The sequence below is a fragment of the Phyllobates terribilis genome, unplaced genomic scaffold (genome assembly GCF_046119375.1).
Source record: "Phyllobates terribilis strain yellow unplaced genomic scaffold, ASM4611937v1 Scaffold_3__8_contigs__length_932513732, whole genome shotgun sequence".
Lineage (NCBI taxonomy): Eukaryota > Metazoa > Chordata > Amphibia > Anura > Dendrobatidae > Phyllobates > Phyllobates terribilis.
Window position 1 is genome coordinate 729,973,472 of NW_027362763.1, and position 17,638 is coordinate 729,991,109.

Consider the following 17,638-nt stretch of genomic DNA (forward strand, 5'->3'; position numbering starts at 1 on the left):
AAGCCAATCCCCTGTCCATAGTGTATGCGAAGATGCCTCCTGCCCTGCGCCTGTCGTTGCACACTCTTAACTAGCAGCATCAGCAAGCATGTCCTTGTCCCAGCGCAGCGTTCAGTTGTCCATACCCCAGTCCTTGGAACGCAAGTGCAAATACTCAGCCAACGCCCCACAGGCCACACTACTAAATTCCCATATTTTGCGACTGCTTGCGTTCGAAATGTTCCCTTTTAGGCTCGTGGAGACGGAAGCTCTCCGCAACCTGATGGCGGCGGCCATCCCTCGGTACTCGGTCCCCAGCCGCCACTATTTCTCCCAGTGTGCTGTCCCTGCATTACACAAGCACGTGTCCCACAACATTAGCCGTGCCCTTAGCAATGCAGTTACTGGGAAAGTCCACCTAACCACAGACACGTGGACAAGTGCTTGTGGGCAGGGACGGTACATCTCGCTGACAGCACACTGGGTTAACATAGTGGAAGCCGGGACCCAGTCGGACTTTGGGACGGAACACATCCTCCTGACGCCGAGTATTGCGGGCCCTTGGTCAATCAGGGTTGCCCCTACGGTCTACAAACCTGCACCTCATCCTCCTCAGCCTCCTCCTCCTCTTCAGCCTGCATCTCTGAAATCACCACATCAGTCACAAGCTGGAAGCACTGCAGCACTGCCTCAGCCAAGCGGCAACAGGCTGTGATGAAGCTAATATGCTTAGGTGACAAACCGCACAATGCTGAAGAGTTGTGGCTGACACCGCTGAACCTACAGCCAGGCATGGTCTTGTGTGACAATGACCGGAACCTGGTGGCAGCTCTGAGGCGAGGCGAGCTCACACATGTACCATGCCTGGCCCATGTGCTTAACCTCGTGGTTCAGCGGTTTCTCAAAACCTACCCGGAGCTGCCGGATCTGCCTTTCAAAGTACGCCGCCTGTGTGCCCATTTTAGAAAGTTAGCTACAGCTTCCGCCACCCTTGCCGTGCTTCAGCAGCGTTTGCAGCTTCCGGCTCACTGACTGGTGTTTGATGTCCCCACGCATTGGAACTCTACACTGCAGATGTTAGGAAGGATTTGTGAGCAGAATAGGGCAGTTGTTGACTACCAGCATCAACAAGGCCGTCAGTATTCAGTTAAGACTCCACACATAAGACCTCAGGAGTGGACATGGATGTCAGACATCTGTACCATCCTCCAAAACTTTGAGGACTCCACCAAGATGGTGAGCGGCGATGATGCCATAATTAACGTCACCATCCTGCTTCTCTGTCTTCTGAAACGCTCTCTGCTCACAATCAAAGCGGATGCATTGCAGGCGGAGCACGATGAGATGGAGCAAGGAACCATACAGGGTGATTCCACACAGCCCGACCTCATCTCATCCCAACGTGGATTGGGTGACAATGAGGAAGAGGAGGAGGAGGAAGAACAGGAGCTAGTTTCATGCGCCATAGACGGTACTACCTGCACAACTGTCATACCGTCTGTTCAGCGTGGATGGCCTGAGGACAGAGAGGAGGAGGAGGAGAGCATGGTCAGTCCTCCTCTTGATGAGGACACGGAAGTCTTGCCTGTTAGCAGTCTGGAACGCATGGCTGAGTTTATGTTACGCTGCTTTTCCCGTTACCTTCGCGTTCTCAAAATTTTGGGTGACAGTCATTACTGGTTGGTGACACTTCTAAACCAACGCTACAAGGAGAACTTTCTATCTCTTATTCCTGAGGCGGACTGGTGTACAAAAATGGGGCAGTACCAGAAGGCCCTTGTTGCGGAACTATTAAAAAAATTACCATCTGAAAACGCTGGCGGCAGAGGTCACAGTTCGTTGGACAACCAAGGAGTACAGGCGAGAGAGACACAACTCCAATCCAGCAGAGGTATAGGAACACTGTCAAAGTTCTGGGAGAGTTTTCTCAGCCCCTCCCATTGCATAGGCACTGATCCACGGGGTATCCTCACAAGGAGTGCAAAGTTTGGGAAGATGCTGAGGGAGTACCTGGCCGACCGTACCAACGTCCTCCGTGATTCCTCTGTGCCTTATAATTATTGGGTATCCAAGCTGGATACGTGGAATGAACTGGCTCTCTATGCCTTGGAGGTCCTGGCCTGCCCTGCCGCCAGCGTTTTATCAGAGCGGGTTTTTAGTGCCGCTGGTGGAATTTTAACTAATAAGCACATCTGCCTGTCAACTGAAAATGCTGACAGGCTGACTCTTATGAAAATGAACAAGGGCTGGATTGGGCCAGACGTCTCAACACCACCGAATGATAGCAGCGTAACATAAACTCAAATCCAGTGTCTTTTTTTGGGAGGTGTATTCCCATGCACCTCTTCACACCCACACATAGGTATATGCTTCCTGATTTTGGCTATTTGCTCTTGTCCTCCTCCTTCTCCTCATCCTCCACCACCATATATCCAGAGTGACCGCGGTCCGTGATGCAACACCCACATAATTTTTTAAAGAGTGTTTATGATGCCCGCAATTTTTTTTTTCTATACAGTGTGTTCATGTAAACCTCCCATGGATAAATGTTTGTCAGCCCATACACTTAGTGCATGGGCATTACTAGTATAGTAGACCAGCTCCTTTCTAATGGGAACATTTTTTTATGAGACCCTCCTCCACGTCTTTTCCAAGGTGCATTGGAGTGCCTCCAAATTTTTGGCAACCCTTGCATTCACTGCATAGGCAAACACAATGGGAGACCCACTTCCTAATAATGGGAACTTTATTTTCAGGATGCCCTCTGACCTCCACATCTCTTCCAAGAGGTATTGGAGTGCCTCCAAATTTTTGGCAACCCTTGCATTCACTGCTTAGGCAAACACAATGGGAGACCCACTTCCTAATAATGGGAACATTGTTTTCAGGAGGCCCTCCTCTAAGTCTCTTCAAAGGGGTATTGGGGTGCGTCTAAATTTTCAAAGGGGTATTGGGGTGCTTCCAAATTTTGGGCAGCCCTGCCACTCACTGCATACGCAATAACAGTATAGGAGACCCACTATTTAGTAATGGCAACAACAAAGCTTAGCTGGCTGATGGCTCTCTAAGAATAGCGAGGGCCGACTGCTGGCCCTTTAAGAATAGTAAAAGCCGCCTGATGGCCCTATAAAAATATGCTTTGTGACTTTTAGAGTCCCTCCTTCATAAATGAAACAGGATGTGTCTGATGATATCTCACACACCACATGGCCAGATAAGGTTGTAAAATGTTAAAATGACATTTCCCGGTGAATGCATTTGTCACGGTTGAAAGCAATGCAAAAGTGCAAAAACGCATCAAAAACGCTACGTGTGAACATAGCCCAAGGTGTGGAGGAGCATTTTTGTTTTTGATTATTTAATTTGCCTTATATACAAGTCATTACCCTGGAAAGGATGTTCCTTAACATATTTCCCAGGAAAATCCATTTTCTTTTCGTTTTTGTATGTTTTATTGTGAGTCCTTAAAAGTGGCGTAATACCTCTGACAACATTGTGCACAGCAGTGACCTGGGAGTCAGAAATGCTTCCAGGGGTCTTCCCCATGCTGCCCCCATGTCATTTGAGCACTGTTCCCATTGATTTAGGCAATTTTTAGGCCCTCTGCAGACCGCCGGGAGGAGACACTTGAAAAATGCTCGAGTTTCCCATAGACTTACATTGGACTCGTTGCTCGGGTCGAGCATCCGAGTATTCCAATTTGCTCGACTCGAGCATCGAGCACCCGAGCATTTTAGTGCTCACTCATCACTACTTGACGGCATTTCCAATGGCCTGTGACAAGATGTTAAGGGGCAAGGCCATTTTGAAAAAAAAGTCTATTTCCATCAATTTTGAAATCTGGTAGCATTGATCGATGTGAAGGTCTGCAGTGCTGCGCTGGATACAAGTGACTATGTGCTAATGTATTATTTTATCACATTTTACACCCTTGGACTAATTTTCCAGGAACTTGAAAAATCACTTAAAAATCAAAGCCGCTCGTTTTGTGTGACAGACATTTTTCTCTCCCTTACACCACTCCTTACTTTGCTTATTTTAAACTACATTTTTTGCAAAAAAAAATGCTAGCGCAATTTGACGCATTTTAACGCCTTCTCAACGGAGAGATTTTCGATTTTTCCAGTTTCATTTTTTCCTGCTCTTCTTCCAAAAGATTTGCTTTCTTTTATTCTTACATCAACATAGCCGTATGAGAGCTGGTTTATTTGATGGACGAGTTGCAGTTTTCAATTACATCGTTGATTTTCGAAAACAATGTACGCGAAAATGGAAAGAAAAAGGGCAGTTAAATTGCAGAAAAAAAAAAAAAGAAAAAAAGAAATGTAATACCGCCTTTTTTTTTTTTTTGCATTCATTATACCGTAAAAATTGTGGGGCGCTGTTGGCATTGTTATGGCAGCTGGTCTGTTATTTTTGTACACCTATGAAGCCCAGCTTGTAGCCGAGCGTCCTAGGTGGTCGGCCATTTTACAGTGTACTGTAATATTATACTATCACAGGTTCAAGTCCCTTTGAGCAGCCCAGCAGTTACCCTTAGCAACGAACCAATCTTTTTTTGTGTTTGTTTTTTTACTGTCCAGTGCAGGTCAGACATTACAGCACCAGCACCAGAGCACGCATGCGCACTAGTCTGGAATTATACCCAACCGTCGCCACACTTTCTGTGCTACAAACACTAGGTGGCGCATGTGAGCTCTCCGCGGCTGATTACAGCGCCCGGTCACGTGATCAGATTCCCAGCGCGCTCTTCGGTGACTGAGGGCGGTTGAGAGGAGCTGCGGGCGGGAGGGACTGTCACAGCTACCCGGAGAGCGGCGGCCTCCTCTGCTGGGCCTTAGCCATGGCGCACTCTGGCAATCCAAACCCCGTGGTAAGGGCCGCTATATCAGTTAGCATTACGGCGGCCTGAGTGTGTGGCAGCAGGTGTAGTCATGGTCGTTTCTTATAGACACATAAGTGCTTGTATTTTGAGCTATTAAGCTTTATTTTCATAAGTTTAATCACCACACAGTCAAAGAAAAGAACGTATCAGCGGCTGAGCGCGCATCACTGAATTTTTTCCACTTGTAATAGCACGGTTCTCCTGTAGTGGCCGCTGTGGAGGAAGGTCACCTCCGGTGTCTGGTCACCTCCGGTGGTTCTCCAAGCAGGATTGGCCGATCACCCCAACTTTTTTTTGTTATGCAGAACCATGCAATGGGTCAAAATCACCTATACAAATCTATGGGTCTGTGAAACCCATGCGATTTTACATGCGTTTTCTTGCCAGGGACATACGGATGTGACGCGTTCTTCACTTGCATTTCCGCATGCGGGCGTCAAGCGCTTTCCAAGCGATTTTAGCATCACTTGGAAAGTGCTTGACAACTTGGTCACACTATATAAATCCATGCAACTGGCATGGATTTATATAGTGTGACCGAAAGAATGGTAAAAAATAAATATATACTTACCTTCTGATGGCCCCCGGTGTCTTTATCCGATGCGCCCTGGCTTCCCGGCAGCTCGTGGTAGACTAAAGGACCTGCCGACGTCAGCAGTCGCGTGACCCGTCACATGACTAAATGACGTCATGGCAGGTCCTTGAGTCCACCGCGAGCTGCCGGCAAGCTGAGACGCATCGGATAAAGACACCGGGGGCCATCAGAAGGTAAGTATAATGTATATTTTTTATTTTATTGTTTTTTTTACAGGTTCTATGGTACCCAGGTCCAGAGGAGAGTCTCCTGTCCTCCACACCCGGGTACCATCCGCACATTGAAACGCATGGATTCTGCATGTACAGATGCAGTGATGCGGAATCCAAGCGTTCCAATGCAAGTCAATGGCAGCGAAAACGCAGCGCTTCCGCAAAATAATTGGAGATTTCCGCAGCATGTGCACAGCGGAATATCAATGGGGAACATGGCAGACCTTCTACCAAGCTTTTTTTAAGCATTTCTGCAGCGGAATTGCCGCTTAAAAAACGCATAGTGGGCACACAGCCTTAGAGTCTTCCAGATATTGTGACCTGTTCAGAAGTTAGCAACATTTAGGCTATGTTCACACATGTTGGGTTTTTCAGCATCACAAATCTGCAGCAAAACCTAATCTCTGGCAGGAAATCAGCTGCGTCAAAAACGCAGGTTTTGCTGAAATTTTTATGCGTTTTTTCACTGTCTTTCTGTCTCTATTTATGCATTTACATAAAGTTCTGTGAAAAAAAGATCCCCATTCTATTTTGCCATTAAAAACGCTGATGCAAATTTTGGTGCGTTTTTTTCACCACCCATTACTTCGTATGGGTGAAAAAACGCTGAAAGAAGTGACATACTCTATTTTCCAAAAACCCAACCAAGGCACAAAATACGCAACGAAAAAAAACATGATGTGTGAGCAGAGAAATCTGGTTTCTCATAGACTTTGCTTGTACTACAGAACGCAGCTGAAAATTTGCATAAAAATCTGCAGCAAAAAACGCTGACAAAGCCAACATGTGTGAACATAGTCTTAGGTGGTGAAAATAATTTTTCATTCTGGTCATGCCACTTTGCATTTATTCCTGAAAAGCACCTGAAGGCTTAATAAACTACCTGACAGCAGTTTTTAATACGTTGAGGGAGAAGGGGGGGCTGTTTTTTTAAAATGGTATGACTTTTGGAGGTTTTCCAATATATAGGACCCCCGAAGTCGCTTCAAAGCTGAATAGGTCACTAAAAAAATACATTTTGTACATTTCCTTGAAAGAATACTACTACATTTTTAAACCTGCTGAAAAAAATAAAAGAACATTTTACAAATGGTGCTGAAGTAAAACAGACATGAGGTAAATGTTATTTATTGAAGGCAATCTGTCACCCCCTGGGACGTATATGACCTATTAATATGGGCATACAGGTGATAGAATTGTTAAAATAGTCCTACCTGGAATGCCTCATTGCTGTCTTGTTGAAAAATCGTCTTTTAATCCGGCATGTTAATGAGGTCTTCCAGGCTGGATCCGGGGTGTGCGGTGGCTGGGAGAAAACTCCTGCCTCTGGTCTTCATTTGCAAATTTGGGAGGAAAATGGGAGTTGCGTCTTATGGTCCGAATGTAGCTTACAGGGATATGTCGGTGGTTGTGGAGTGGGATTGCAGGAAGCAGGGTCCCTCCCTTGGGAACCCGGCGGCAGCAGCAGAAGATGCTGCAGGGTCGGTGTCAGTGGTCAGGCAAAGCTTCCTGCATTGCTTTTCCGGCGGCCATCACCCTGAAGCCATGATCTACAGGGCGCATGTGCAGACTGGGATCTTGGCGGCCAATTCCTTGAGACCCACGGCTTCTTGAGAATGGTCGCCGAGATCCCAGTGTACACATGCGCCGGAAAAGTAATGCACGCCGCTCTGCCTGACCACCGACACCGGCTCCACCTGTGCCGCCGCCGGCTTCTTGAGGGACCATGCCTCCTGGAGGCTCCACCCCCCCCCCCCCCCAGGTAAGATACCTATTCAGACTATAAGACGGACCCCCATCTTATAAAAAAAATATATATTTTTTCCTATTTTCCACCCCAAAATTTGCATTTGGTGTGGGTCTTATAGTCTGAAAAATACGGTACTTTTCCTCTGATTGTTCTACTCCTGGTTTCAGCTTACAAATGCGGAGATAAAAAAAACTCACAAAATTCTCAACGTGTGCACGTATTCTAAAAGCCGCAGGTGGAGCGGTGCTCCGATTGCTGCGGTTAACCTGTTAAATCTCTCTGTCAATCACTGACAGCGGGATTTTACACACGGCAGCCAGAAGCACGTCATTCATCCCGCCTATCGGTGCCCCTGTCACGCGTTCAGGGGGCGCTAATGGCTTGTCGTGACAGCCAGGGGTCTACTGATGACCCCCATGCCTGTCATTACAATACTCCTGTGAATGCCGGCCCTTGGCTGGCATTCATAGGAGATCGTGATTTCTGCTATACATAGCAGTCCTGAAGCCCTGCTATGTGTAGCACAGATGGTCAGATTATCACAGCTTCAAGCCCCTAAGGGGACTATTTAAGTCAATAAAAAGTAAAAATAAAAAATTAAAATATGGAAAAAATAAACACAAGTTCAAATCAACCCACCTTTTGCCCCAATAAAAATAAAGCAATGAAAAAAAAATCTCTCTCTCTCTCTCTCTCTCTCTCTCTCTCTCTCTCTCTCTCTCTCTCTCTCTCTCTCTCTTTTATTATGAACAGAAGCATAAATCTTACAAACCAAAAAGTTATGTTGCTCAGTTGAATTTTATTTAATTTTAAACATAAAAGTGTGGGTCAATTATTATTCAACCCCTATGTTTAATATTTTGTGGAATAACCCTTGTTTGCAATTACAGCTAATAATCGTCTTTTATAAGACCTGATCAGGCCGGCACAGGTCTGTGGAGTTATCTTGGCCCACTCCTCCATGCAGATCTTCTCCAAGTTATCTAGGTTCTTTGGGTGTCTCATGTGGACTTTATTCTTGAGCTCTCTCCACAAGTTTTCAATTGGGTTAAGGTCAGGAGACTGACTAGGCCACTTCAACACCTTGACTTTTTCCCTATTGAACCAGGCCTTGGTTTTCTTGGCTGTGTGCTTTGAGTCGTTGTCTTGTTGGAAGATGAAATTACGACCCATCTTAAGATCCTTGATGGAGGAGCGGAGGTTCTTGGCCAAAATCTCCAGGTAGGCCGTGCTATCCATCTTCCCATGGATGCGGACCAGATGGCTAGGCCCCTTGGCAGAGAAACAGCCCCACAGCATGATGCTGCCACCACCATGCTTGACTGTAGGGATGGTATTCTTGGGGTCGTATGCAGTGCCATCCAGTCTCCAAACGTCACATGTGTGGTTGGCACCAAAGATCTCGATCTTGGTCTCATCAGACCATAGAACCTTGAACCAGTCTGTCTCAGAGTCCTCCAAGTGATCATGAGCAAACTGTAGACGAGCCTTGACATGACGCTTTGAAAGTAAAGGTACCTTACGGGCTCGTCTGGAACGGAGACCATTGCGGTGGAGTACGTTACTTATGGTATTGACTGAAACCAATGTCCCCACTGCCATGAGATCTTCCCGGAGCTCCTTCCTTGTTGTCCTTGGGTTAGCCTTGACTCTTCGGACAAGCCTGGCCTCGGCACGGGAGGACACTTTCAAAGGCTGTCCTGGCCGTGGAAGGCTAACAGTAGTTCCATAAGCCTTCCACTTACGGATGATGCTCCCAACAGTGGAGACAGGTAGGCCCAACTCCTTGGAAAGGGTTTTGTACCCCTTGCCAGCCTTGTGACCCTCCACGATCTTGTCTCTGATGGCCTTGTAATGCTCTTTTGTCTTTCCCATGTTGACCATGTCTGAGTGCTGTTCACAAGTTTGGGGAGGGTCTTAAATAGTCAGAAAAGGCTGGCAAAAGAGATCTTTAATCCACACATGTGAAGCTCATTATTCTTGGTGCCTGAACTACTTCTTAATACTTTAGGGGGACCATACAGAATTCTTGTGGTTTGAGGGGTTGAATAATAAATGACACTCTGAATTAACTTTTTACGTTTTAAAAAAAAAAACAAAAAAAATACAAAAACAAAATTTGCTGCAGTGCATTTCCCACTTCCAGGCTGATCTACAGTACAAATGTCACAATGCCAAGTTAATTCCGCATGTGTCAACCAGCTAAATCTGCAGGGGGTTGAATACTACTTGTAGGCACTGTATATATATACATATTTGGTATTGCTCAGAAATGTCCAATCTCTCAAAATCTAAAATAAATTGATCCGATCAGCAAACAGTGTAACGAGAAAAAAATTCAAAACGCCAGAATTAAGTTTTTTTGGCCGCTGTAACATTGCAATAAAATGCACTAAGAGGCAATCAAAACATCGTATCTACCCCAAATGGTATCAATAGCCATGTCAGCTCAGGGCGCAAAAAATAAGTCATCACCCAGCCCCAGATCATGAAAAATTAAATTGTTACAACCAGGTCTCGGAAAATGGTGACAAAAACATATTTTTATTTTTTTTTACAAATTTCCTAGACTTTTTTTTTCACCACCTAGTGTCGTTCAAAAGTAAAGCTCGTCCCACAAAAAACAAACCCTCATATGGCTATATTGCTAGAAAAATAAAAATGTTTTGGCTCTTGGAAGAAGGGGAGGAAAAAACGGAAAATTGCTGGGTAGTAAAGGTGATAAAGGGGTTGTCCATTTCTTTAAAACTGATTTTCCCAGAGTGGTGAGGAAAAAAAAAAGAAATTGATAGCTGCCGGATCAGCGCTGCTCTTCAGTACGCACCGTGTCCCCCTCCGATCTCCAGGTGGAGGTGTCACATGACTGCTGCAGCCAATCAACAGCCTTGTTCAGGGGCAGCTTTCATATTCCGTCCACGCCAGACAAAACAGTCAATAGACAGACCTGACTCCCAGCGTGTGTCCATTATCCATTCGGGGCAGTTTTTAGTTACGTCCATTTTATTGATAATTTTTTTTTATCATAGCCATTGCAAGTGGTTCATAGATTTCACTCACATGTTGTTTTTGTCTTATTTAGCCCAAGCTTTACAAGTCCATTATTGAAGATGTTATTGAAGGAGTGGCGGAACTTTTTGCAGAAGAAGGTGTAGACGAGCAAGTTCTAAAAGACCTTAAACACGTGAGCTATTATGTTTTTATTAAATAACTAGATGGTGGCCCGATTCTAACGCATCGGGTATTCTAGAATATGTATGCGGCCGACCGGGCGCAATCAGCATAGCGATGTTTAAATTTGGCGCCAATATCGCTGATTGGTCGCGGCCGCGACCAATCAGCGAACCGTATTAGGGAGGACCGGGGGGCGGCGCTGCCTTTACGGGTACTTCCGCTGCGAGCAGCCTGGAGATGACCTGCTGCCCGCAGCAGAAGTATCCCGACCGGCGGCGCCGCTCCCCGGTCCTCCCTTCACACTTGCCTCCGGGAGATCAGCGGCCCTAGCTGCTGATCTGCCGACGGTAGCCGCATGGAGGTCAGCGGCGCCGCCGGCCGGGGGACTTCTGCTGCGAGCAGCCGGGAGATGACCGGCTATCCCGGCTGCATCGCCGCTGACCTCTGTGCGGCAGATGAGCCGCTAACGGACGCCATCTTTTTCTGAAATCCCGCGTCGCTGATTGGCGGCGGCCGGACCAATCAGCGACGCGGGATTTCCTGGACAGAAGGACAGACAGACGGGATAAGACAATTATATATATTAGATAGTATATCTTGGGTGCGGTTCATGTTATAGTGATGTCCGAAATATGTCATACGCTATATACTGGCGAGCCCTTTCCATTAGGGAGCGGTCAGACGTCCGGGCAAATTGGTCTGAGATCGATCCCCAATGCACGAACTGACTGCAGGTCTCCTGACCCGGGTGTGACAGCCTTATAGAAATGTATGCAGCCGTCGCCCTCAGGGCCGTAGACCCATGGCCGGTCTGTGCATTGCGGTCCGATCTCAAAGTGATTTTCACAGATATCTGAATCACGCATAGTGTGATTGACACACTTCCCAGCATCCTCATCTCTTACAGAAATGTAGCCTTTTGTCAATAATTGCATATACCTGGCATATTGCCAGTATAATGGAGTAGTCTTGATTTGAGCATCCAGGTTGCAAAACATTGTTACATTACATAGGTATTCCTTCAAATAAATTATAAAAAAATGTAACTATTTCTCAGTTGAAATCATTTAAAGGGATTGTCCACTGTAGGACAGCCTATTTTTAACAGGAACCTGGCAGCTGATACATGCTCCCTGATCTACGGTCAGTGTTGATCAGGCTCTGGCTGTATGATTTTAGCTAGGTATGTTTGACTGAATTGCTGCAGCGTTTTCAGAGAAAAACCTTTTTTACAAGCCACCGGGGATTGTGCCACATGGGAGATAAATCGGAGAGGCGGGTTCCCCGCAATGTTTTACAGTCAAACATACCTGGCTGAAATCATACATCCAGTGTCTGATGCATGCTGCTTGTGGATCGGGCATCATGTATCAGCTATCGGGTTCCCTTTAACATCTCCACTGTCCATCATGAAAAAAATAAATAAATAACTGCATTCGCACTTCCTAGACCAATACTGTTCCTCCTATCTTAGCAGTCCACTTAGCAGCTCAGTTGTGCAGGTTGCTGGGGCGCGGTGCAGGTTGCTGGGGCGCGGGCGTGGTGCAGGTTGCTGGGGCGCGGGCAGTGCAAGAGTGACATCTACATCATAAATGGACATGCTGCGGCTTTCAAATCTATAGCGCCAGTCAATTTATTCTTCAGGTTTTTTTCCTCACAGCATATGCATGAGAATTTCCTAACGCTACTGTGTGGGAACAGAGCCTAAAAGGAACTGTTTTGCCCACATGGACATCATTGATCGGCAACCAACCCCCTTTAAGATGCGGCGGTAGACACGGTACATACATTCTGCTGAATACTAGGAGTAGATTTGAGAAGAACTGTGACTTATTTTGTTCTTTAATTTGCCGCAGCTGGATAAATCTGAAGGTGTGTACTGAAAATTGTGCCACCATAGCTTCCCGCATGTCTTGATAAGCAAACAAAAACTATTTTTTCAGGTAAAATGAGAAATGAAATAGTAATTTGTGGCGAAGTGCGCACAAAACAAAACCAGAGCTATAAATCTCGTCGAGTCATGAAGGTTTTGATGGCCTGACTAAATAACTGCATACAAACTTATTTTTCTTTGTGTCTGGAACAGCGGGCAGACATTTTCCTTTTGGCACTTTTTAGCCCCCCTTAATGTTATTCTGTACTGTATGTACTTCTGGTACACGCATCCTGATTAAGTATAATTTTATGTCATCTTTACATCCATTATGCATAATGTGGTTTCCTTCCTTCAGTAATGTAGTTCTCATACACACGGCTGCTGACTGTTCTTTCTCTCTTTGACTTGCTGATGATTTATAATGGGGGCAGACAGATCTCCATCCAGGAGGCCCCTGTTCTGGATATAGATCCATCTTGTGGATCATTTTTGAGAGCCAGATGGTATGTCTACAGTTCTCCTAAAACCCCTTCCTGATGTGTGATGTACATGTACGTCTGACAGCAGGTTGGCTGTAAGGAGCAGGCTCAGGAGCTAACATACAGCGGATGCCGACTGTGTTACACAGCCGACACTTGCCATTAACAGCAGCGACCAGAGCTAGCTCCAGTAACTACTATTAAATTATTTAAATGCTGCTGTAACTCCCACTCTTGACATAAAGTCATGTAATCCTGTCTGGGTGTCCTTTCCATGCGCCCATCAGTGATCGCAGGGTGTCGATGGTACGCCATGGCAACTGAGGGCCTGCCAAAGGCCCATGACTGCTATGTTGGTGCTTCCAGGAAGCCAAAGCTAAGGTTCAAGGGAACCTGTCATGTAAAATAGCATTATTAACCTGCAGATATGGGGTTGTTCTGCCAGCATCGGCACTAACAGCCCCTATGCTGGGAGGAAATTAACTACATCTCCCCCAGCACCATTTGGCTTCCAATCATTGGGGCTGCGCTGGCACTGTTTCAGTCACCTCTCTATGCATAGAGAGCGGCAGCTGTAATTGCGCCTCCGGCACTGACTTGACAGTCGGCTCTAATACTGAGCAGCTGTCAGTCAGTCCAGGAGGCACGATTTCAGCCATTGCTCTCTGTGCACTGAGCAGTGACTGAAACCGTGCCGGCGCCACCTCATGACTGGAAGACGAATGCTGCCGGGGGTAATTAAGTTAATTTCCTCTCAGCAGCTGGGCTCTCAGTGCCGGCTCCACACAGTGTCAGAACGCTATTACCTGCAGATTAGCCCCATATTTTTAATAAATAAAAGAAATATATATGCAAGTTTGGTATCCCAGTGATCGTACTGACCTGGAGAATTGTGCTTCCAGGTCATTTTTACCGTATAGTTAATGCCATAAAAACTAAACCCAAATTACTGGAATATCACCAAAAAAAAGTGGAAAAAGTGCTCAGCGATTGACCTAAAAAAAAAAAGCTTAAAAAGACACCTTAGGTTCAAAAACGCAACAGAAAGAGTTTATTGAAGTGTCTTCCACCTGAAATAACACAAAAGAAATTGAGAAGAAAAGTAAAATTGGACATAATTTCCCACACAACCCCAAAAATGGGCCGGACAAAATTGTTGGCACTATTCCAAAATTGTGGGTCAACAACTTTGTTTCAGACATGTGAATGCACCTTCTCCAAATGTCTCCATGAGTTCCTGGCGACCGGTGGGTCCCTCCTGGCAACCCCCAACAACACATCCATGGGGCCAGGTGACTTCATCGTCCCAACCTGGTCTCCCCAAATGTATCCATGGTCTCTCTGATGGTTAATGGAGCTGATCCTTATCTTTCCAGTCAGAGCTATATACCCTTAGGCTAGAATCATGTAGAATCCAAATCTGTCTCTCTTTGGGTAAAGCCATACTACCAAGCTGATGGTGTGAGGAGAGTCTTGAGTGTCCTCTTGCTTCTCCTTGATTTTCTGTCCCAAGTCTGACTGCTACAGAAGCACATGTCCCTTAAAATAGTTACAGTTGTCCTTCAAGTACACATTCACAGGTAAGAGGTTAGGGAGGGCAGCCTCAGGTCTCATTGTTTGAGCATTTAATGATTTTGCTTAGTTTGTCCTCCTGTCTTGTAAGTCAATAAGCCACAGGGTCCACAAAGGTTAATTAACATAATTAGCAAGCATTCATTGTTTCCAAACGAAGATAAGTCAACATTCAGTTTTATACAAATAGTATGACATTCTTGACCAGCCACAGAAATACACTATTGTGTTCATGTTAACTTATAATCGTATGTGTATTTCTCTTGGCTTAACTAATCTAATCGTCTGGCTTATTAAGATTTTAAACTGTATCGTCACAGAAGAGATCTGTCTGAGAACTTGAAACCAAAACTGTTGAAAAATATTAATACTCTCAAGGTTACAAGTACATCTCCAGAGATCTTGATGTTCCTTTGTCCACAGTGCGCAACATAATCAACAAATGCACAACCCATGGCACTGTAGCTAATCACCCTGGATGCGGACGGCAGAGAAAAATTGATGAAAGGTTGCAACTTAGGATAGTTCCAATGGTGGATAAGCAGCCCCAATCAAGTTCCAAAGAAATTCAAGCTGTACTGCTGGCTCAGGAGGCATCAGTGTGAGCACGAACTATCCGTTGACATTTGAATGAAATGAAACGCTATGGCAGGAGACCCAGGAGGACCCCACTGCTAACAGAGACATTAAAAAGTTAGACTGCAGTTTGCCAAAATGTATGTGAGCAAGCCAAAATCCTTTTGTTAAAGCATCTTGTGAACAGAGGAGACCAAGTTAGCTTTTCGGTAAAGCACAGAGTTCTGAAGTGACCAGCAATGAATCTGGTTCTAAATCCCATTGAAAACCTGTGGAGAGATCGTAACCCCTTTAAAGCCCATGACGTACTAATACGCGTCTGTGCCCTGGGACTTAAGAGCCTGACCCGTATTAGTACGACATCGTGATCGCGCCCGCACACAGGCTGTGCAGGCGCGATAGCCGCCGGGTGTCAGCTGATTGTCACAGCTGACACCCGGTACTATGTGCAGGGAGCGGTCCCGCACCGCTCCCGGCACATTAACCCCCGCAATGCTGCGATCAAAGTTGATCGCAGCATTGCGGTGGCTAAGGGGAGGTGATCGCAATACTCACCTCCTCTTCTGACCTCCAGCGCTGTCTGCCGCGGCTTCCCGGGTGTTGCCATGACGACCCGATGTCGTCATGACAACATCCGGGTCACCAGACAGCACAGGAAGATTGTTTGGTCATGCACAGTGCATGACCAAACAATCTTCTCACTGTGCAGCGCCTACTGCCTGCATAGCACAGGGATGGTGCTCCATCCCTATGCTGTGCAGGCGATCAGAATAAAAAAAGTGAAAGTCCCAGACTGGGATAAAGTAAAAAAAAGTAAAAAAAAAAACTCTCAAAGTGAAAAAAAAATAAAAAATCCACCAAAAATAAAAATATAGTGTACCGATCAATAAATACTATTATGAAAAAAAACCAATAAAAGTACACACATTTGGTATCGCCGCGTCCGTAACGACCTGACCTATGACCTATAAAACTGTCGCACTAGTTAACCCCTTCAGTGAACACGGTAAAAAATAAAAAGCGAAGCGAAAAGCAATGCTTTATCATCATACCGCCAAACACAAAATGGAATAACACGCGATCAAAAAGACGAATATAAATAAAAATGGTACTGCTGAAAACGTCATCTTGTCCCGCAAAAAACAAGCCGCCATAAGCTCCATCATCCGAAAAATCAAAAAGTTATAGCTCTCAGAATAAAGCGATGCAAAAAAATAATTTTTTCTATAAAATAGCTTTTATTGTGTAAAAGTGCCAAAACATAGAAAAACGATATAAATGTGGTACCGCTGTAAACGTACTGACCCGAAGAATAAAGCTACCTTATCAATTTTACCACACACGGAGTAGAATAAAAAAAACAATTCCTGAATTGTTGGTTTTTGTCTATTCTGCCTCCCAAAAGCTGGAATAGAAAGCGATCAAAAAATGTCACGTGCCTGAAAATGGCACCAATAAAAACGTCAACATCCAAAAACAAGCCGTCACATGACTCTGTCGGCCGAAATATGGAAAAATTATAGCTCTCAAAATATGGCGATGCAAAAACTAGATTTTACAAAATGTGTCTTTTAGTGTGTGACAGATGTCAATCATAAAAACCCGATATCATTCTGGTATCTCTGTAGTCGCACCAACCCGAAGAATAAGGTCATCTAATCACTTATACCACACTAGGAACGGCGTAAAAAATAAACGCTAGGGCTGGGGTTGGGGTTGGGGTTGTTTTTGTTTTTCAAAAGTAAAAAAAAAAGATGACAAAATGGCAACTAGTGTTGAACGCAAGTGCTCGCTACTTGAGTTTTGCATCGGGTGCTCGGGTATGCATTGAGTGTCGCGGGTGTTCGAGTCTCCGCCCCATATGCTTCGCGGCCAAAAAAACCTTGCGGGGATTGCCTGCCATGCACGAGCGATCCCCGCATGTTTTTTTTGGGGTGTCTAATAACCGTGAAACATGCGGGCGGGGACTCGAGCATTTCACTTGAGCACCCGTGATACATGGTGCATACCTGAGTACCCGATGCAAACTCAAGTAGCGAGCATTTGCACTCAAGACTAGTGACAACTTATTCAATATGATGACTTAATGTCATCAAATTCTGTATCGTACCTCTGGGTTCAAAATGTTCACTATACCCCTTGATAAAATCCTTGAGGGGTGTAGTTTCCAAAATGGGGTCACTTGTGGGGGGTTTCAACTATTTAGACACATCAGGGGCTCTCCAAACGCGACATGGCGTCCGCTCTCGATTCCAGCCGATTTTGCGTTCAAAAAGTCACACAGTGCTCCTTCCCTTCTGAACTCTGCCGTGCGCCCAAACACTGTATTTTCCCCACATTTGGGGTATTGGCGTACTCAGGAGAAATTGCACAAAAGTTCTTGGGGTCCATTTTCTCCTCTTACCCTTGTAAAAATAAAAAAATTGGGGCTAAAACATCATTTTTGTGGAAAATGTTTGATTTTTTTATTTTCATGGCTCCATGTTATAAACTTCTGTGAAACACCTGGCGGTTCAAGGTGCTCACCACACATCTAGATAAGT

At 45.5% G+C, this 17,638-nt stretch overlaps 1 protein-coding gene across 1 annotated transcript in view; it reads left to right on the plus strand.

Annotated features, from left to right (window-relative positions):
• The first annotated feature begins 4,723 nt into the window (after positions 1–4,723).
• The window catches only part of GTF2A1L (general transcription factor IIA subunit 1 like), an 80,623-nt gene continuing 67,708 nt past the window's right edge, over positions 4,724–17,638 (plus strand). Inside the window, exons 1-2 of the mRNA XM_073672094.1 lie at positions 4,724–4,852; positions 10,501–10,602. Of these exons, the coding sequence (XP_073528195.1) occupies positions 4,823–4,852; positions 10,501–10,602 (132 nt within the window). The 5' untranslated portion in view covers positions 4,724–4,822. The remainder of the gene's footprint in view (positions 4,853–10,500; positions 10,603–17,638) is intronic.